The following is a 22,080-nucleotide window of genomic DNA, read 5'->3' as shown; positions in this document are numbered from 1 at the left end:
GAAGTTTATACTTGTTTAGGAATCAAAAAGGAATATACGGTGTAATATTGGAGACAAGAATGATACCATTGGTCACCATCCATGTTTTACTTGTATTCATCTTTCGAGCTTGCTCGATCATATTCCCATTGTTCCATATAACAACTTTAGAAAGTACGCTGAAATGCCTTCGCAAATTAGGCGTTATGGTAAATTCTTACTTGTCACGTCTTGCGTCTTTAACATCACACCTACACGTATAATACTTTAACAATTTGATCATAATGGCATTCTCATCAGATAACTTCGGGTTTCCTCTTTTTAATTTAAAATAACCACGAACCATTCAACATAACGATCCCTTTTATTAATAATATTCTTATTTTAGAGAGGTCTGGAAATCTTCCCAATCTTCTTCGATCACACCCAGGCTCCTTTTACATCAATGAATTCTTTAAACTTTAATGGTCTCTGCCACTGGATGAACAATTACTCCGTACGCGGATTCTGTTGTTAATCTTATCAAATAATATTTGTACCTTTCAGTTAGAGATAATCAACTATTTCCTAATCGCAGGTTACTTTGTTCTCTGGATCAATACCAAGTCTAAAATAAATATCCTTCCAGGTAATCCGGGTCTTTTAACAAACAGGAACTCAAGTAGTAACTTGACAACCAATGTTTAAAACTTATTTTATTCAAAAAGGCTTTTAGAAATTTTGTAAGGAAAAGTCTTTTTTGAAAACTTGTTTAAAAATTTTTAAAACCACAAATCTGGTTGTCCTTACTATATGAGTTGGTTGTTGTCCTTCCTACCTATAACAAGGTACCAGATTAAAGAAACAATCACCTAAAAGTCCGTTTACTTCAATCTACCTTTTCTTCTTTATCGTGTCCATTTGCCTTCCTTAATCGACGAAAACTTCAATTGTCGTTGCATGTTATCTTATTCGTAGCTTCACATCAAAGTTTTCATACTGATAATACTCCCGACATTATCGTTGCAGTAATCAAGTAGAACAGGCTATCCAATAGCCAACAAATCGGCTGATGTCACATTACCTTGTTACTATAAATATATCACATTGTCATAACACCACTATCTAATTTCAAGAAAACTCCAGATCCATAATCTCCTCTAACTCTCTCTTTTCAATGCTTATCTAATCCATTCCACAAGCTAGTCATGGGTGACCTAATTACTAATGGCTTCTGGTAATCCGATAACAATTATCCTTCGGAACACCTGAATCTTCTTTCTAGACTTCTTCTCACCTTTATTTATATCTCAAGTACTCACCATTTACTGCGACTCCCACATCCATCCTCATAGGTACAATTGCTTCATAGGACAAGTTTTAAACTGACGGTATAGAATAGGGTGTAGGGTAAACTGAAGAGATACACTCACAACCGAATGTCTCGTAAAATAAGAATAAACGAATGGAGGTTCTTAAATAGGTAGTCTCATATCAAGAGGTGGTGGAATAGCATAGAATAGCTTGAAGAGGTATAACTGCTACAACAAAAGGTAATACTATTAATATTGACGGAAGAATAAGGTGCAACTCAAATCTAGGAGAAGATGACAATCCTTGAACGGAGAGCTCCAAGCGATCACATGATACCGAGAAATCAGGATTTGCCATTGCCATTGTCTGGAAATCACATCGCAAGCTAAGAATCCCGAATCGCAACATGAATCGTGCCGGAGACCCACTATATAGTCGCACTCAGCCTCACAATGTCTTATCTTTCTATTTCCTATTCCTAATCCTAACCCTCTACCCAATCCCGACAATCTAGGCTTGTTTCAGTGACTTATAACCTGTAGCTCTGATACCAACCTGTGGCGCCCTCCAAACCCGGGTCAGAAGTTTGGGGTCCACACCACACACAATATACATACACCTGTATAAGAAATATTATTTATAATGACCCTGCTTCACAAAACCACGGATCGCAACAGGTTAAAGTATGAAAACAAGCCACAACCTTAATTTATTACATCGTACCAAATCCCAACTAATTTAACTTTACAGCTGATAATAAAATCATTCTTACAATCTGACTATCTCTCTACCGCATGAAGCTTCTGCGAGCTCGATCCAACTCGACTGGAACCTTAGCCCGTACTTTTGGACTGAGGACTTCACTATTATCCATATTCTTTTCAACTGTAAAATATATAAAAGAATCGCAAGGGTGAGCTAACTAGCTCAACAAGTCTTAATAAGGATAACTGAGGTTAAGCAATAATCAAATGAAATGATTCAGCGGAATCAAGTTTCTTTTTAACTAATCATTAGAATTGGATATTCATTTTAAGTTTTAAAACCAAGGTTAGGCTGCTGATCAGTCACGCACTAACCCCGAGCAAAGCACACATCACTGCTCTAATTACTGGATCCAAGGCACACATTGGCCTAACCTGACCATTGGTATGGTCTGACCACGAATCTGGTCCACATATATAAAAACTATCCAATCCTAAAGCAGTTCAATACAATAAACAATATAATTCGATAACACAAGATCATAATTAATGATGATTAAACATTTGAATAAAACGTAAGGAAACTCGTGGATATCACAAGGGTATATCAGGGTATGTAAAAGAAATGGCTTTCAATCTGTAAAAGAATCAGGTATTAGACAAATAGTGATTTTTCAAGGTATAGTTCTTTGATGTTATAAAGAATGGCTGGAGTATAAAAGATTCTGTATTTTCAAACAATTTTCTTCCAGTGTTTGGTGTTTGGTAGTTATACATTTGGGGAGTAGTATCATACTTGTGTGATTTGGTATCTTGAGGATCAACAAAGGGTGGTTTACAAAGAATAAGGCTTACGGCTCAAGATCAAGAAAAATCAGGGTTCAAGGGTAAATAGTCTAAAGCACTTGCAATTTAGAACATGAGTTATCTTGCATAATAACGATATGTTATGAAATAGTTCAAAAATATTTGCGATGTATTTTGGAGAAAAGTTCAGAAATACTTGCCTTACAGGGTTTTACAACTATTACTGATCAATTCTGGGCCAACTCTGCCACTTAGGCTTTAACGTCCAACCACTAGATCACTCGGGATTCGACCTTAACACTTAAGTCCTTTGATTGGGACCTTAATGAGCTTTTCGACTCACCACCAACTATCTTTCCTCCAATTCGAATTCTCGGGCATTCCGACTAGAACCTACAAGGTCGAAACATTCTAACTTAGACATTCGATTATGCTTGACATATCCTCGCTAACAATCTACCCGAACGTTAACAAAATCTGACTCGTAACATACTTCATATAATAATACATGTATCACTTAGGGTTCACGTTCTCGAAAATCGGTTCGGTGTTCGTTTTTGGAAAATACCTATACTCTTTATTTTACGAAATCAGGGTTATCGATTTAGCAAAATATTTCATCATATCGTACAATCAAGTTTTGTATAAAACACACACACACACACACACACACATATATATATAGTCTCTCGATATCCCGATATTCATCGGATACGTTTCCGTGTTTGCGTAATTCAATTTTCCGAAAATCGGACAGCGTTTCCTCTGTTTATCGGACTACCCGTCGAAACATCAATCGACGTCAAATCTCAAACACATAATCACAACAATTATCCAATCAAAATCCCTACATTTTCAAATTCCAACTCAATCACAATTATTAATTACTACTCGTATTTTGTTTTTATTTATTTATTTTCAAAATATTCGGACTCGGAATTATATCATCATCGTCCACCGTCCGCTCGTCGGAATTCATCGCAGACGGCGGTAAAAATATGTCGGTGCCCGATTAATTTCGGGTTTTCATACAAATTTTCACCGATTAACTAATAATTTTTTTTATAAACCGAATAATCATACGAATTTATCCGAAATATTTACCAAACCAATCCGAGTAACTATATTAAATATTAACTCGGTATTCCAGGAAATAATCGAATAAACCAACATCAATAATCCGACATAATCACCGAGAATCAGAATTTACAAAGTATACATGTTATACTTGCAAACACATAACGCATAAGAGGAACGCAGCTGAAACGCGCACAGGTAGTACGCACAGGCCGGCCACCTCGCCGGAAAAATCACAGCGGCGGCCGGAACTAAGGAGGAATCGGGCAACAATCGGCAAGCCCAGAAACATAGACCCACAGAGACCTAGCACATATATACATACAAGCATACGTATATACACGCACCAACAACAAAAGTAATTCGGAGCAGCCACCGCAACCTGACCAGAAACGACGGGCGGTGGAAATAATTCCACCGAATAGGAAGTAGCAGGAGAAACCGGGAACAAACAGATTGGAGAGGGGGAGATATAAAGGAGAAATTGAGAATTTGCTGAGAGATTAAGGGAGATAATAAGAGATTGAGAAGATTAGAAATAAGGATTATGATGAATTGTGATTATCCCTGTGTTACTATTCTTCCTTAGGCTCAATCAACAGTCTACACGTGCCCCTGAATCAACAAGGTGCTGCAACGTGTCTCTTTTTATAACGAAAGCCCGATTTGTATTGTCTTTAATTTTATTAACGGTACCACTTGCGAACGCATATTGATCGAAACGACCTCAAAATAGTCTTAAAATATTATGAATATCCCGAAATTAATTAAAACATAAGTTTCGAAAGTTTAAAATAATTTTTGAAACTCAAATTATACCCGCTTTTTAACAATTAAACGAAATAACGCACGAGTGAAACTAATCCCGAAAATTTCCAAAATAATTTTAAAATTCTCGAAATATTCCAAACATAAATAAATATGAGTTTCATAATTTTTTGAAGAATTCTAGAATTAACTAGGGATTTTACAAATGAAAGTAACCAGAAAATCATTTGAAGATAAATAATCAATAAAATATTAATTTCTCAATTTTATAAAATCCTAAAAATAATTATTGTAATTATAAAATCATAAAAACAATTTTAGAGACACTTCAAATATTTATACAAATAAATTTACATTAAATCCACTTTAAAAGTGAAACAATTCAATACAATTCCTTAATTAAATACGCGAACAACCCGGTACACCATAAATCACATATGGATAATAATCAAACAACACATAGCGGTCAAAATCAACACACATATTTTACTTATTTAATAATTTCCAGAATTACATAATTAAATAATTCGAAAATATACGAGTCGTTATACTAGTTGCTGGTTGTTCTACAGTAAAAGGAAATATGCCTATCTTTCTATCAAATACACATACCCCATCTCCATTATACTGAGGTCTAGCTACTGCACTCATAAGAATAACTTTAGTTATGAATCGTTTTGACTTGCATTTTCGATGTGGTTCTGATTCACCCGGTAGGAGGTAGTATTTCTGAGTTTGTCTTGTCATGTAAAACCATTTCTCGTCTATGTGGACAATAAGAAACATGGCCACATATGTGGGATTTGTGTGAAGTGTTGAATTTTCAATATGCTTTAATACAAATTTAACTCTAGCTTCCATATTAGAAGGAGTTAAAAATGGTTTTAAGGCATTTGAATGTGGTCTAATATTTCCTTTCTGAACAAGTCTATGCACAGTTGATTTACTTGCATTTAATTGTTGTGCTAATGTTCTAATATTGCATCTGAGATGAAGAGGAATATGTCTCACCTTTTCCAAGTCCAAAGCATATCTTTTATGTCCACCCTTGTACTTTCTGTCCACATTGGGAAGATTACCTTCTTTAATTGCTTTATGAACAACTTTCCAAATTTTAGATATTGTTGTTTTACTCACACCATGATCAAAGCTGAGTTTGTTGAGTGCTCCACGTTTGAGTTTGTTGTTGCAGTCGTATACTGATAATAAATGAGCAATTTGTTTCTTCTCTGAATTTTTCAATCTCCTTTGCTTTGCAGGGACATTTAAATCCGGAAGTACAAAATCAGATGCCATATCTACTTTCTGTGAAGCTGAAGAATATCACTGATATAGCTGGTCTAAAGTAAACTGTTGTAAAGTGTTGTCATTTTTGTACAAAGGATTATGTAGTTAGCTGGACATTGCTTTATATAAAGTGGAAGCAAATTTAAGTGGAGGCAATTTTATGTAATCAAACTTTTAGAATGGCGGGGTAGTAGCAGTGGATTTCCCTCCAATATGTTAATTATATTACTTTGTTCTTTACTTTCTGTTTACTTTATTCAATTTATCAATATCAACCATTTGTTTATTGTGTGTATTGGTCTCTGTGCCCATTCCATTTGATAACAAATGGGAGAGACAAAGGGAGTATCATATATAGTTTTAAAATTATGATTTTAATGTATCATATTCATATCAAATTATTAGTTTCAAAGATTGTTTCCTAACTCATTGACGTAAATTATTTTTCTAATAAAATCATGTCGCGCTCACCTTTTTCTCTGAATAAAGACTCCTTAGTGCAAGAAACGTTTATGCTATACTTGTAATTTGAATTCATTCCTAAATACAGCAGAAGGAGCGTCCCATAGACATGCTTGCCTGAGCGGCTTGGACAATCAAAATGATGCAAGTAAAATGAAAAATATACACGACAAGATTGGTGTTTGATATACCTACACATTATAAGGCGGAACAACTGGTTTTGGTTATTGGTCAAAAATGAAACATCCATCCTACTTAGTACAAAGTTAGTAACCGCGCAATATTGTAGTCTAGAGAAGCCGACAGTAATCAAAGGGGTTAGCCAGTTTTGTAAATCTGTATTTCTGTCAGGGAGTTTATAATATGGAGTATAGAAAGATGGCACTCGATTATTATTGACTTGATAATAATTTGAAGTAGAGGAAGATGATACTCACAACATAATTGTTATGATGTAACCAAGACTTTTGAGTTCCTCAAGTATTTGTAGATAGAAATGTATGGTAGCCACATGTGATATTAATGTACTCGAATATGTACGATTGAGAAAAAAATGCATGCATTGAAACACCAATGAATAGCCAAACTAATGTGCAAGGGTAAAATAAACATGATCTTGGCCTTTCAAGCAGTTCTTGCCTCGCAGAAAACTGCAATAGTAAAATATATTAGCTTCATCTTCGTGAATCCTTAACACCAAACCACTACTTAACCTTGTTCTTGGTATCATCCCTAGAAAATTATTGTTTAACTCCCGGATAAGACCCAAGTAACCAAAGCAAGCAAATTATATTTTATCCCGGTCAATATGCAAAAAAATACGTTTACTAGCATAAGATAAATAAATAGGGCTTATCAAATGGTGAACTTGGGTTATTCATTTGGGTTAACTGACCAACCTTTTTATCAAAATATCTTGACATGAAATTGGGTCTAAAAAAATTATGGATCTGGGCTCTAGAAATGGCCTAATGGACTATTAGCTATTCAGGCCACTATTCTACACTATTCTAGAAGGGAGAATCTGACAGGAAGAAAAGTCAACATTATATTAAATTGTAATAATAAGACAACTGTACATTACCTACAAAAAAGGTATATAAATTTACTACTCAATTGTACGCACGAGTGCAATTAGTATGTAATATTCCCCACTGAAAGCAACATATCGAGTGTCTATCTATCTGACTTGTTGAAAGCAACATGGACATTGTTAGTCAATTGCAGCGACAATACGTTGATTTCATGTCTTCTATTTATCGTGAGGTCAGTTTTTTTAATTATCCTTTTACCCCTTAAAAATAAAATCACTCATTTGCCTTAAATTTTTACGTGGATGTTGTGAATTTCGCTTGATTAGTATATCCTTTTGGTTTTTAGTAATGTGTTATTGTTTTCTTGATGTAAAAATAGGGGCTCTTGAATGATCAATTTTTGATGCTTCAGAAATTTCAAGATGAGCGTGACCCTCAGTTTGTGAACGAAGTTGTTAGTCATTTCTTTGAAAATTCGGAGAGGCATTTGCGGAATTTGACTGTTGCTCTGTCAGTGTATTTACATGTTATGTTGATTTTTAAAATAATTTTGATATATGATGTATGATTTGAATTTTGATTGTGAATTTTTGGATTGGACAGTGATCAGCAACCTGTGGATTATACGAAAGTTAATACTTATGTTCACCAATGTAAGAGTAGCAGCTCCAGGTATTACTTATCATCATTAAGAAATTTAAACTTTCGATTGTTAAAACTCGATATAGTTCAGAAGATAGAAGTACATAACTTGGTAGCTTTTATTTTGAGCTAAGATTAAATTGACAATTTTAAGTCTTTTTGATTGAAGCTTTTCTACTATGTTTTTTTTATGTAACCATGTGTGTGTTTTCCGTAGAAGGGGGGGGGGGGGGTTCATGGCTTGTGATCCAATTATAGGCGTTTCGATTCTTTCTAATGTGTTGTTTTGTATGTGATTATAGTGAATTTTGTTTCCCGTACTAGATATATTTGAACCCGGGATCACTTGGAATCCTAGTTTAACTACTGTGTGTGTTGTGGTTGAGGACTGCGGGGTATCAATTTGGGTAAAGAGGGGTGATGGAGATATGACATGTGAGCTATATCTAGGATTTTTTTTAATTAGTCTTTTTATTCCCATTTCAGGTAAAAAGTAAGAGTGAGAAACCGGTATTAGAGAAAGAAATCTTGGCTAATAAGTTAACACAGATAATTTATAATTATATTAAAAATGAAACAATGAAAGTTTGGTTAGTATTCGGTCTTGTCACCGTAATTATAGTAATATTTAAATAAAACACTCTCATAAATAGATTACTATTCATAATAAAATTATATAAATACAAATAGAATAAAATAGAATAAAACTAAAATTAAATTTAAACTAATGATAATTCTTATATTATTGATATGTGTTAGGATAAAATTAAAGTCTATCTAATTCGTTTTTAGGTATAATGTAGGCTTATGATTGTGGGATACATGATATCCGAACCAAATATTAAAAGTTTGATTGTAGATTTGTGTGTAAAATATTTGGGTCTATATAATTACAGGGTTTTTTTCAATTTCTGTAATATCCAAAACTATTTTAGTAAATTTAAAATAGAGATGATTCCTTAGTTAGTATAATTGTGTTGGACTAAAATAAATCAATACATGCTATTTATTCGGGTTAAAAAGTATACAATTGATTCGTGATAAATCAAAATTAGAATAAGAAAATAACTATACCAGTTAAAATAAAATAATAATATATACTTTAATTCGTGTTAACATAATTTTTTTTATTATTGATATATAAACTTTTTATCATTGATCCAGGTTTAAACAAATTAAACCAAAATAAATTTGAATATAATTAATTAGATTTGTTCGGTATATCAAAGTAAAGATAATTCGTTTACTATTGATGTGAGCTAAAATTTATCTTTTAATTAAAACGTATTATCTTTTGTAAACACACCTATGAATTTTAACAAAACTAAATCTTTCAATCAGTGATATTTTTTTAAAAACTAAAATTTCACTAAATTATACACATGCATATTTGAAATTATTATCAATTCATATTATCAAAAAATTCTAATAAAAAAATTTCAAAGCTTAAAATTTTAACTTCAAAGTTATTGTTGTTTTCTTAGATGGTCACTGTTCGATGCTATGGACAATATAATCCGCTTGAGGATGTAGGGGATGTATTGTCCACACAACTGCATTTTGACATTATAATCAAGTATACATTTTTTTCCAATTTTGTCTTGGCTACTAACTATCAAATTTGTTGGTCGCGAACATTGTGCTTGTTTGTTTTATTACAGTGTTTGTTTTATTGATAGACCATCTTTTAACAATTATATGATTAAAAAATTATGTATATATTGGAATCACATTGTCATAATTATGGGATGCTTTATCACTTTACAAAGTTCTCACTAGTCATTGTTTTTTCTAAATGACAGCGTAGGTGCTCAACGAATGAGTAACATATGTATTTCGCTAAAAACTTGTTATGAGGCGAGGAACTTGGAAGGGTTAGTCTCTCTTTTCACTATTGTTTCTCTTATGTCAGTATTATTAACTCGTTTGCACAAAAATTACTTAACTTATATCTATAGTTTATCCTACAACCTTGCACAATTTTTGTTGCTATGGAAGATCAGTTTTGCTTAACTGTTAGTCAGGAACAATACTACTTATCGTCCAAATAGGGCATGTGGTCCTGTACCGTTTCAAGGATATTAAACCCTTAATATTTTCACCATCTTTTTTAAAAAAATTTATAAACCTTTTGTTTTTCATTATATGTTATATAATTATGTATATACATGTGAGTACAGACCACACTAGCACACGTTGAATATATATATATATATATATATATATATATATATATATATATTTATTTACACATCTATTTCTCTGTCTGAACATGCCATGCTTTATATTAAGTAGGCTATTCATTTTTCCGCGGAAATTTTCTGACATACTAGAACCCTTAAGTGAAAACATTAGAGAACATAATCATTGGCCCAAGAATTAATTTAGATCAACAAACATTTAGGGTTCAATTAGTAGACATGCTGATGGAGGACCCAAATTTTGGAATGAGAAATTGTGAAATACAAAAAAGTAAAAAGGTAGCATGTGTCGATGAAATTACAAAAATTTATTATTTTGGTTTCTCACAAGAGAGTTCTTTGTATACAATGCAGGCCATATCTAGAGAGATTGCCGATATTTACTAATTCAATTTTTAGAGCTATTGAATATATGGAGGACCACTACTTATAGGGGAACTCTAACCTTATGAACAAACTGATATGAACTAACACCCACAGTTATTTTAAATTATATTTAAATAATCTATATACGCGTATTTGGTAAATATTTGGATAGCTAGATCCACTAATATATTAAACAAATAAATACATTAATGTTCTCTTTAGTTGATATACTTGATCTAGTTGATGACTAATATAAATCCTTCTTATCATCTTCAATTGTATTACCCATCCCGTTCCTCTTCTGAAGAAACTCAACCATGAGTTTTTAGAAGGCGATATTGATGAATACATGAGCTACCATCGATGAATTTTTGATGAATGACACATTGACACCATACAATGAAGTGCGAAATATTCTAAAAACTAATAAAAAGGTGGAAGAGGTTGGAGTAGATATGTATATAAAATATTGATTATCACACTATTTCTTTTTAAGATCTGATCTCTCTTTACTCCTTGAACACTTATATCCTCTTATTTGGATATATATATTTTTAAATTCGGGGTTGCCCTGGAGCATATATTAGTTTTTCTATTATCTTTAGTGCTCGTAACCCATTTATTATTTGATGCATTAGATGGCTAAAAAAATGTCTGATGCAGGTGTATAAGGTCCCTACAACAACTTAAAGATGAATACAATCTTGTGAAGAACAAGCTTCAGACGTTGTTCAGGGTGAGTATGCATAATGTTGAAAAGTGTTTAACTTTCCCTTATCTTCAGGTTCATTATTTTACTTTTGTAATTCTTAGATAATACCTCAATTCATCCTTTCCAAAGCTTTGGATTAGTATTGTACTTGTTTACATCATTTTAATGTTTCAAGAGTATAACAGATCAGTTGATAAGCATGATTAAACTTTTGATTAGTATCGCTTTATATAGCAGGTACCAAACTTCAACGGATTACGTAAATTGTATACATGGATAGTATTTGAAGCAGACTTTTCAATGTTTATTGATCTTACAAATTATGAAGTAGGGAGCATTACAACTTCACAATTTTCATCAGAACCAATATTCTTTAACTAAATATCAAGACTTTCAAGAATGCAATATTTCTCGCATTCTTAATGTTTAAAGTTTTTTCTTTGTTATGGTTGTCCTTTTCTGCTACCGATTTTAAACAAATGAGTATATTTTCTATGCAGCTGGAGCAACAGATTGTAGCCGTTGGTGGAGTGATTCCGATTCTGGGATAGATGGTGGTGCCTTTGTCATCACAAAAGAAAGCTAATTTGAAATTCTAGTTGTCAAGTTGTATGTGAGCTCTAGCGCTCGAACATCTTACTTTCTTTGCGTGTTGGAGATTGTGTTAGATGTTGGCTCAAAACTTAAGTTTGAAATGACATAAATTCGTTGGATGAATGGATTTTTGCTCTTTTATGTTACCTCCCGTCCTCTCTATCGCCTTTTATCTTGATCATTGGTTTACAATTTCTGATTTGAAAATAATTATTTGATTAGCTAACATGACCTTGTTGCCCGCGTAAGCTAATGGTTACCCAAACAGGCGCTTACTATGATTATATGATTTTCTCAGTTCTTCTTTGCATAGTTCTATGAGTTTGAAATTAACACAATATAGAGTATGTGGGTAGCAATTTGGTAAAAAAACATGTGTCAGATTGTTTAAAATATATGCACAATTTTTCTTGAGGGTCAAGCAAATGAAATTTTATATGTCATATTCTTTTCATATGAAATCTTGTGTTGAAGTTTAGAAATAATATATTTTTCAAGGTGCACAAAATTCATGTGGTCAGTTATGTAATTATAGAAAAGAGATTTTGCTTCTTATAAAGTTTTTCAATGTTGAGATAAATTTTACTTTATAATCTGTGTGATAAGCTTATTGTTTGTGGCAAGGTTTCTTAAGTATGTTGGGGTAGTAAACACATATCTGTGTGTTTACTGTGTGTTTTGGTCTGTAAGTCTTTCAGTCTTCTTTCTCATGCAATATGATTCTGATAAATTTGAGCAGGTCTCATACATTTTCAGTCAACTTACATGTTTTTTAACACGATAGGCATAATTTGTTCTGCTTTAAAGTTATGATACTGTCTTGCTGAATTGTAGATGTCATCATCGTATCCCATGTAACACACAATCTTACTTGGTGTTTAATCTTCAATGCATATATTTTTATTTTGATATAAAGTTTTATTGCTGCATGGTAGATGTCATAGACTCATAGTCATTTCTTATTTAAAAAATTTAACATCATCTTAGATTTGAGTCTGGCATACTTTTGATCTGCTTTAAAGTCATCTCTCATCAATTAAATTATCTTGAATTGTAGTATATCATTTTGCATTAGATATTGATCATTTATATACTGTATTTGTGATGTGTCAAACGATTTCAATACTGTCATATCGATTGGAAATGGACTAACTTTTCTTGAACAAAAAGACTATCTCTCCTGATTTTTGATATGCATTCTTTTCCAATTTTTGGTTCTTAGTTTGTATAAGATAATTTTAGGGAAAACTAAACTATAGATCCCTGAACTATTGGTATTTTATTATTTTGGTCCCTGAACTAAAAATTTCATATTATCACTTCACTTTTCCATTTTTCGATTTAAGTCCTTTTGTCAAAAAGATTCTAACGGTGTTTGTTGGGAATATGTTGTGTATTTGATGATTACTTTAACAAAACACCTTAGTAGATTTAACTTAGTGAAAAGTGTAGCACTCGACGGATGATCAATTTTAGTCCCGACGGATGATTCGACGGATGACTATTTGATATCCATCGGGTGAGTAGCTTATGTAACAATAAGTCATGTAGCACATTTCTGCATTGTATAGATTCTGTAGTAGCATATAAGTCATATTGACTTTAATTAGATATGCAGAATAGGTTGATTAATTGTAAATATAAGATGTCTTGTAATTTTGCATAAGTGAAATGAAGTCAAGTGTCAAATAGCTACCCGACGGATGATCAACAAAGCAACCCGATGGATGACAAGCATGTACCCAACAGATGATCAACCAGGCAACCCGACGGATGACAAGCATGTACCCGATGGATGATCAATTCAAACATCTGTTGACAATGACAACACAATCACATGCGTTGGGTGTTTGTAAAAGGAATGTGGCAGCCTGTTTAACAGGAAATGAAGAACAAAGGAGCATTACCATTTCCATGCAAGATTAAGAAGATTTTCAAAGATGTTGGAATAGAGTAGTGAAGCAGCATGGAGATTGACTTGATAGTTTTATTTTATTATCCTGTCTTATTACCATGTAAACTTGGTGGTATATAAACCAAGTGTAGCTAGTAGAACAAATAACTAAGAAAACACTTTTAGAAGAGAAATAGAAAAGCCTGTAACTATTAAGAATTTATCTGTAGTTTGTTTGTTTACTTGTAAAGCAGCTGTGAGATAATTTGTTCTTCATAGAGTTCTTAAATCGATATATATATCTCTGGTGGATACTTTCAAATCCACCAGAAAGTTTTAAAAGCTTGTGTTTTTATTACTTTGTGTTTTTGATTTACTTAACTTGTTATTCCGCACCTTGCAAATTAAAACACTTATATATATATAGTTTGAGTTAGAACATTTTATAGTTCAATAAAAAGTTTACTAGAATTACATTCAACCCCCCTTCTGTAATTCTTGCTGCATTGTTAGGGACTGACATTTGGTTCAGAGCAAGCTCTTGAAGCACAAAGAGTTTAAAGATCATAACAAACAGCAAGATGAACAAGAAGGATGTTGGAGTCAAGATTCCTTTTCTGGACAAAGATAATTACCATCACTGGAAGGTAAAGATGCATTATCATTTACTTTCTCAAGATGAGGCCTATGTGGATTGCATAGAGAGAGACCCTCATGTTCCAATGAGAGCTGCAATAGGAAATGAGCCATCAGTTCCCAAGCCAAGGCATGAATGGTCAGATCCTGATATTGAACAAGTCAGGAAAGACAAGAAGGCCATGAATATTTTATTCAATGGAGTTGATGGTGACATGTTTGACAACATCATCAATTGCAAAACATCCAAGGAGGTTTGGGACACCATTGAAATAATTTGTGATGGCACTGAACAAGTTAGAGAAAACAAGATGTAGTTACTAATTCAGCAATATGAGCATTTCACTGTGAAGAAGGTGAAACTCTCACTGATATCTTTAGTAAATTTTAAAAGCTACTAAATGCTCTGAAGCTGCATGGAAGAGTCTATCAAACCAAAGATTCTAACCTCAAATTCCTGAGATCCCTTCCAAAAGAATGGAAACCAATGACAGTCTCCTTGAGAAATTTACAAGAATACAAGGAGTTTACACTAGAGAGACTGTATGGCATTCTAAAAACTTATGAGCTTGAAATAGAGCAAGATAAAAGAATGGAGAAAGGGAGAAAGAAAGGAGGGTCCATTGCACTGGTTGGTGAGTTAGAGAAAGAGAAGGAGATGAAGATAGAAGCTGTTGAGTCTACTTTAAAGGTCTGTGAAAACAAGGGCAATGGACTGGTAGCAGAAAATGAAGATTTTTTGAGCCAAGATGATATGGATGATATTGATGAACATCTTGTATTTCTTTCCAGAAGATTTTCCAAGCTCAAGTTCAAGAAGAACTTTGGAGCAGCTAAGCCAAATAGAAACATGGTGGATAAATCAAAATTCAAGTGTTTCAAATGTGGCTTGGCAAGGCACTTTGCCAATGAGTGTAGAAAGTCAGATTCCAGCAAGAAGAAGTTTGAGCCTGTGGATTATAAACAGAAGTATTTTGAGTTGCTTAAACAAAAGGAAAGAGCTTTTATTACACAAGAAAATGACTGGGAAGCAGATGGTCTGGATGAGGATGAAGATGTCAGCTATGTCAATCTAGCCCTAATGGCCAAGTCTGATGAAACAGAGACAAGTTATTCAAGTAATCAGGTAATCACCACTAACCTTGCAAATTTATCTAAAGCTGAGTGTAATGATGTAATAAATGACATGTCTACATAATTATATCATTTACGTGTTACACTTAAGTCCCTCACTAAGGAAAATGCTAAAATCAAAGAAAATAATTTGTTTTTAAGTGAGAGGAATCATGTGCTAGAGTCTCAGTTTATTGAATTTGAAAAATTGAGAATAAAATGTAAGATTGCTAAGGAGGAATTAACTGAGTCCTTGAAGAAAGAAGAAATTTTGAAGAAGCAGCTTGATCGTTAATAGGAGGTGATTAAGGCATGGAAATCATCTAGAGATTTTCATGCTCAAATCACCAAAGTTCAATGTATTGAGTCCTTCTGTGATGTAGCCTAGAAAAAGAGTATAGAGAAGCTGGAATCTAATTTGGTTGAAGGATTGCTAACATATGTAGACTCGACGGATGATGAGGTTCATCCGTCAGATAATCAAAAAGGTTATCCGTCGAGTGACATAAATCCTCATCCGTCGGCTGTGAGAAAACCTGTGAGTAAAGCCAAGCCTGCCAAGTTAAATGAAAAATATGGATCAGTTTCCAGAAACTTTATTTCAGGAGAATCTAGTCAAGTGAAGAAGGAGAAGAAATTGAATGTTGGTCATCTGTCCATCAAGCAATTGAATGACAAACTAGAAAAAATTGAGGTTAAAATAGAGGCTAAAAAGAAAAACAATAGAAACGGGAAAGTAGGGATTAAAAAACACAACAACTACACACCTGATAAATATGCTCCTAGAAAAATCTGTGTTAAGTGTGGTAGTGTTAATCATCTGTCTGTTAATTACAAAATTGCCATGCCTACTTCCATGACTATACCACCTTCTTTTCCCAACATGAGTGCTATGCCTTCTATGCCTATGAATGCTATGTCTGCACATAATATGAATGCATAATTTGCTAATATGCCATTTGCACCTAATCCTTATTATGCTGCATTTAGTATGCCTCAAATGCCACTTAGCATGCCCTACTGGAATAACATATTTGCAAATAGCATGCCATTTCCAGTTAATCAAAATGTGCATGATAATTCTGTTTTAATGAATGGTTTCAAAGGTCCAACTCAAATGACTAATGATGAATCTGATATCCCCAAGTCAAATAAGATCAAACCTAAGAAACAAAAGAAGAAACCTAACAAGGCTGGACCCAAGGAAACTTGGGTACCAAAATCAACTTGATTTGATTTTAATGTGTGCAGGGAAATAGAAAGAATCTGTGGTACATTAATAGTGGATGTTCAAGACATATGACTGGAGGTTCTACCCTGCTCACAGTGTTCAAGGAAAGAGCTAGCCCAAATATTACATTTGCAGATGACGGCAAGGGTTATACTGTGAGATATGGCTTGATTTTAAAAGACAATGTCATCATTGAGGAGGTTGTCTTAATGGATGGTCGCAAACATAATTTGTTGAGTATCAGCCAACTTTGTGATAAAGGCAATTCAGTAACCTTCAATTCAGAAGCCTGTGTTATGATAAACAAAAGGAGCAACAAAGTGGTTCTCACTGGAGTGAGAAAAGGAAATGTGTACCTAGCTGACTTCAACTCATCAAATACAGAATCTGTTACTTGTCTTCTCAGTAAAGCAAGTCAAGATGAAAGTTGGCTATGGTACAAAAAGCTATCCCATCTAAACTTCAAGACCATGAATGAGCTTGTAAAGAAAGAACTGGTCAGAGGTATTCCTCAAGTGGAGTTTTCTAAGGATGGACTGTGTGATGCTTGCCAAAAGGGAAAGCAAATATAACGCCCTCCAGACCCGGGGTATAAGTCTGGGGGTTACTAGCTAATCACCAAACCTGTACAATCTGATTAACAAATAGTAAAGAAATGAATGTAAACCCCTTAAACACTAACCAGGATCTTTTTAGGTTGAAGTATGAAAATAAGAACCACTAACTACTTTTATTACAAACCAAATTCAAAATCTCACAAACTCTCTTTATTACAAACCACTTTCTAATCAGTTTTAAACTAAGTTCATCTTTTATTTAAAAACAAACACATTAACTATCTACACTCCACCTGTTCGGGCAACTCAAAGCTTTCTTCCTGGATTGGGATCAACACCCTGGGTATGAGAGGATCCCGAGGCTTGAACTGCTTCTTTACCACTCGAGTCCTGATGGGTTTTATATTCCTTCTTAACTGAAAACAATAAGGTGAATAACAACAAAAAGGGTGAGCCAAGAATTGCTCAACAAGTCCGCAAAATATAAACAATGTTAAAGTAATTTAAATGAAACCGTAACCCGGGTATATCTGCAAAGATATAACCCCGCGAGAATAGAAAGAAGGCCATTATTGGCGAATACAGATGAACTAAACTGGACTCAAGTTCACATCTATACCCTGCTGATCAACCAGGATACAGTGCATATCTATATCTCACTATATAGATCCCGTCGGGCACCCAAGCACTACGATCCATCTCAAGGATCCGGTTATATCCCGGTATATAGATCCCGTCGGGCACCCAAGCACTACGACCCATCTCAAGGATCCGGTTATGTCCCGGTCCTTAGGATTAAGTAAACTTAATCCCTAAAGTATTATTATCCAGTCCCTGGAATAGCAACCAGAACAATCGGTATGCTTTGACATACTCTAATCACCAGAATATATCAATAATTGTGAGTAACAATTGGAATATGAACAATAAAGTCAAATAAAAAGGATAAGCAAGAATCGAAATGAAATATGACCAAGAGAATCAAAAGAGTGCAAGCGTGATAAGAATCTTAAGAAATATCACTATTCTGAAAATAGAATAGGGGAGAAACTTGCCTTCTGCGCGACTTACTGTAAATAAATCACCTTCGTCTATCACCTACTCAATCTACCTTGCTGGATTAGCTCCTGTTAGCAAAAATAGACTGGTTAAGTCATTTCGTACTTCAATTGTATCTTGAATCGACTTCACATCGTTCCTATTGTCTACCCATGCGCTTATGACTGACTCGTATATTATATATCAGCAACTAAGACTCGATTAACCACATAATACACATAAGCACATAAGCACATAATCATTTTTATAGCTAAAATAATTTTTAGAATCAAAATCGACTCGCTGATCACTCCACTGATCACCATCTAACTCGTTTCCCATTTTTCCGGAATTTTTCGGACTCTTCTCGACACACACTTCGACCGATAATCAAACAAATAACAAAGTCAACTAATTTCTAGAAGAAATTAGGTCTTAATATTATTTTTAATAAAAAGAATTCATTTTTCTGAGTCAAAGGGCTTTCGTTTCGCTCAAATCGGACTAACGGTCTAATTAATATCAATTAAACACTGATAATTCAATTTATTATTCAATATAAATAATTATTACTAATTTTTAAACCCTAAAATAATTTTTAAATAATTATTTAAGAAAAATCAAAGTCAAAAATAATTTTTCTATAATTTTTGGAATTAAAATGAATATGTTATGATTAATAAAAAATTATTTGATTGATTATCGAAGTAATTAATCATTTTTAAATAATTAATAAATAATAAATAATAAATAACTAATAAATAATTAATAAATAATTATAATAATTAATAAATAATTATAATAATTAATCCCTAATTATTAGGATTAATTACAATTTATTATAAATATTTATAATTTACTATTACTTACTCGATTAGATCGATTATTTATAAATAAATAATCGATACAATTAACTGTTATGTTATTTGCCGAATAATCCGTTATTATTCGGATCATAATCCAACTCATCTATCAATTACTCGTATAATTATTGTAACATTACGGTTATTATTACAATTTATACGATTTAAATCAATTATCTGTATTTAATTATTCGTTACGAATAATTATTACGATATTCCTCGAATAATTAACCATCGCTCAAATGATATAATCGAACTTATCGTTCAATTACTCGTAATATCTGAGAAATTATCGAATCTTCAAATCATAATATTCGATTAATTTTAATCCTTAATTATTAATTAATTACTTAATTACTAAATAATAAATAATAAGATAAATAATTAAATAAGTAATTAAATAATTAATTAAATAGCTAAATTCGAATTTCTAAATTAATAAAATAATTTAGGAAGTATTAATAATAATTTTCAAAATTTAAAACTGATTTTTAATTGATTTTTAGAATTAATAAAACTGATTTTTAATTTTTATAAAATATAATTAAATAATAAAAATTTCAGAAACAGTTATCAGAAAATGGCTTCTGACAAAAACGGATCAAAACCGGGTTCTAATCCGGGTTTTGATTCGGGTAAACGGGTTGGAGCACGGGTCGGGTCTTCAAGAACACACCAGAATTTTTCCAGATTCCGGTGACGTTCCCGGAGACCGGCAACCCTGAAACCCTGTCAAACACGCATCGTTTGGCCTTGTTTTTACGGGGTTTTCATTCCTCATCGGCCCACAACACGATTCCAGCCATCAAATGACCAAAATCATCCCTGAAATCAGTTCTCCGATCCAAACTCAAAGTTTTCCGGCCAACTATCGAATTCACATAATTGTACATGAAATCACGAGATTAATAGCTCAAATCAAAGCTTGTTAAACACAGAAACAAAGTCCTAACACCCTATATACCTCAGCTTTCTCTAAATCAAAAACGTACAATTCAAAATTGACTATAAACCCTAGATATCGTTCTATCAATTCAAGCAATCGTCAGTAAAATTAATTAGCAGGAATCGATCATAATTCATCAAATAAAGCTATTTACAACATCAATTTCAACCCCTAAATCCGACCCGATTGTTATTCAGAGAATTTCCAGAAAATTTGCAGAATTTTAATGATTAATTAATTATAATTAAATAATAATTAGGCTATTTATAGTGTGAAAAATAATACCCCTAAATAAAATTAAGGGGCTAATACACTCCTAGTAAAAATATTTCGCCCTAATTTTTTATAATTTTTGAGTATTAAAATTTAATTTATAAATATTTTATATATGCAATATATATGCCAAAATTTCCCAAAAATTGTGAGTAATGCAAAAATACAAAGAAATGGTATAAATAAAAGTCCTATAATTTTATAAAAATAAAAATGTGATTTTTGTGGGGTTTTTAACACCCAATGGGGCCCGGAAAAGTCATTTTTCGCAAAATGAGAAAATTTATAAAATGTCTAGATGTTCAGAATAATGCGATGGTAAAAGTCGTTTGATAAAAAATAAGGCCCATTATTTTATTTGAAATACTGGCTTTAAAATCATGGTTTGGGTCGTAAAACATTTGAAATGAAACTTATGAATGCAAAATAAAATATCTGAAAAATATCTTAAAAATACCGGAATAACACAGAATACACGTAACACGTAGCCATTAGGGTTTGACAGATAATTACACATAATAACACATTAATACACATAATTTATTATAAATATGGTATAATACAGACGTAAATTTGCCAAACGTTACACCTTCCCCCCTTAATAGGATTCTGTCCTCAGAATCTCATTATGAAAATAAATGAGGATATTTCTCTAACATTTCACTCTCAAGTTCCCAGGTTGATTCTTCAACCATAGGGTTTCTCCACAAAACTCGAACTAAAGATACAGACTTATTTCTCAATACTTTCTCTCGCCGATCTAAAATTCTTATCGGCTGTTCTACAAAAGACAAATCAGGTTGGATATCTAACGGTTCATACTCGATTATATGCCTAGAATCAGGATTATATCGTTTAAGCATCGACACGTGAAACACATTGTGAATCTGTTGCATATGAGGCGGTAAAGCTAATTCGTACACAACTTTTCCCACTTTCTTCAAAATTTCAAACGGTCCGACGTATCGTGGTTTCAATTTACCCTTATTGCCAAATATGGTCAATCCTTTCCATGGCGATATTTTGAGTAATACGTGTTCTCCTTCCTGGTAGTCCATATCCTTCCTTGCTTGGTCTGCATATTTGCGTTGTCTGTTTTATGCTGCATCGAGTCATTTTTGAATAAGTTCTATCTTTTCTTTAGTCTGTTGGATTAATTCTGGACCCAAAATCTTGCGTTCTCCCACTTCATCCCAATATACTGGCGATCTGCATTTTCTTCCGTATAATGCTTCGTACGGTGGCATTCCAATGCTTGCGTGATAACTGTTGTTGTAAGAAAATTCAACCAAATGTAAGTGCTCATCCCAACTGCCTTCGAAATCAATCGCACAAACTCGTAGCATGTCTTCAATCATTTGGATAGTTCTTTCACTTTGCCCATCGGTTTGCGGATGATAAGTGGTACTCATGTTTAATTTAGTTCCAAGACATTCCTGAAATTGTCTCCAAAATCTTGAATTGAAACGGGGATCTCGATCAGACACGATAGATATTGGAACTCCATGTCGCATCACAATTTCCTTGAGATACAAGTGCACTAGCTTGTCGAGTGAAAATCTTTTGTTAATCGGTAGAAAATGTGCCGACTTCGTTAGTCTGT

The 22,080-nt window shown here is 33.0% G+C and overlaps 2 protein-coding genes across 2 annotated transcripts; one reads left to right on the top strand and one right to left on the bottom strand.

Moving 5' to 3' along the window:
• Positions 1-3,989: 3,989 nt before the first annotated feature.
• On the bottom strand, positions 3,990-5,924 carry LOC141711697 (uncharacterized). Its single transcript, XM_074514329.1, has 2 exons — positions 5,241-5,924; positions 3,990-4,166 (listed from the first exon to the last, which is right to left on the bottom strand). Exons 1-2 carry the CDS (start codon positions 5,922-5,924, stop codon positions 3,990-3,992), a joined length of 861 nt encoding a protein of 286 aa, XP_074370430.1.
• A 1,557-nt stretch (positions 5,925-7,481) lies between these two features.
• Positions 7,482-12,021, top strand: LOC141722092 (histidine-containing phosphotransfer protein 1-like). The gene is made up of 6 exons (XM_074525024.1): positions 7,482-7,643; positions 7,791-7,921; positions 8,015-8,083; positions 9,856-9,927; positions 11,284-11,356; positions 11,833-12,021. Exons 1-6 carry the CDS (start codon positions 7,581-7,583, stop codon positions 11,881-11,883), a joined length of 459 nt encoding a protein of 152 aa, XP_074381125.1. The 5' UTR covers positions 7,482-7,580; the 3' UTR covers positions 11,884-12,021.
• Positions 12,022-22,080: the final 10,059 nt, after the last annotated feature.

This window comes from Apium graveolens, chromosome 1 (genome assembly GCF_009905375.1).
Source record: "Apium graveolens cultivar Ventura chromosome 1, ASM990537v1, whole genome shotgun sequence".
NCBI classification, from domain to species: domain Eukaryota; kingdom Viridiplantae; phylum Streptophyta; class Magnoliopsida; order Apiales; family Apiaceae; genus Apium; species Apium graveolens.
The sequence above is the reverse complement of the archived record's forward strand: the minus strand, read 5'-3'. Positions and strand labels throughout refer to the sequence as shown.

What these genes read in the sequence shown, in the direction of transcription:
- LOC141711697 (XM_074514329.1), bottom strand. Translation starts at nt 5,924, where the DNA reads ATGGCATCTGATTTTGTACTTCCGGATTTAAATGTCCCTGCAAAGCAA. An exon ending in CTCAGTATAATGGAGATGGG is followed by an intron (nt 4,167 to 5,240) that starts GTATGTGTATTT and finishes TATATGTGCTAG; the next exon opens with GTCTCTGTGGGTCTATGTTT.
- LOC141722092 (XM_074525024.1), top strand. Translation starts at nt 7,581, where the DNA reads ATGGACATTGTTAGTCAATTGCAGCGACAATACGTTGATTTCATGTCT. An exon ending in TGTCTTCTATTTATCGTGAG is followed by an intron (nt 7,644 to 7,790) that starts GTCAGTTTTTTT and finishes ATGTAAAAATAG; the next exon opens with GGGCTCTTGAATGATCAATT. An exon ending in GAGGCGAGGAACTTGGAAGG is followed by an intron (nt 9,928 to 11,283) that starts GTTAGTCTCTCT and finishes TGTCTGATGCAG; the next exon opens with GTGTATAAGGTCCCTACAAC.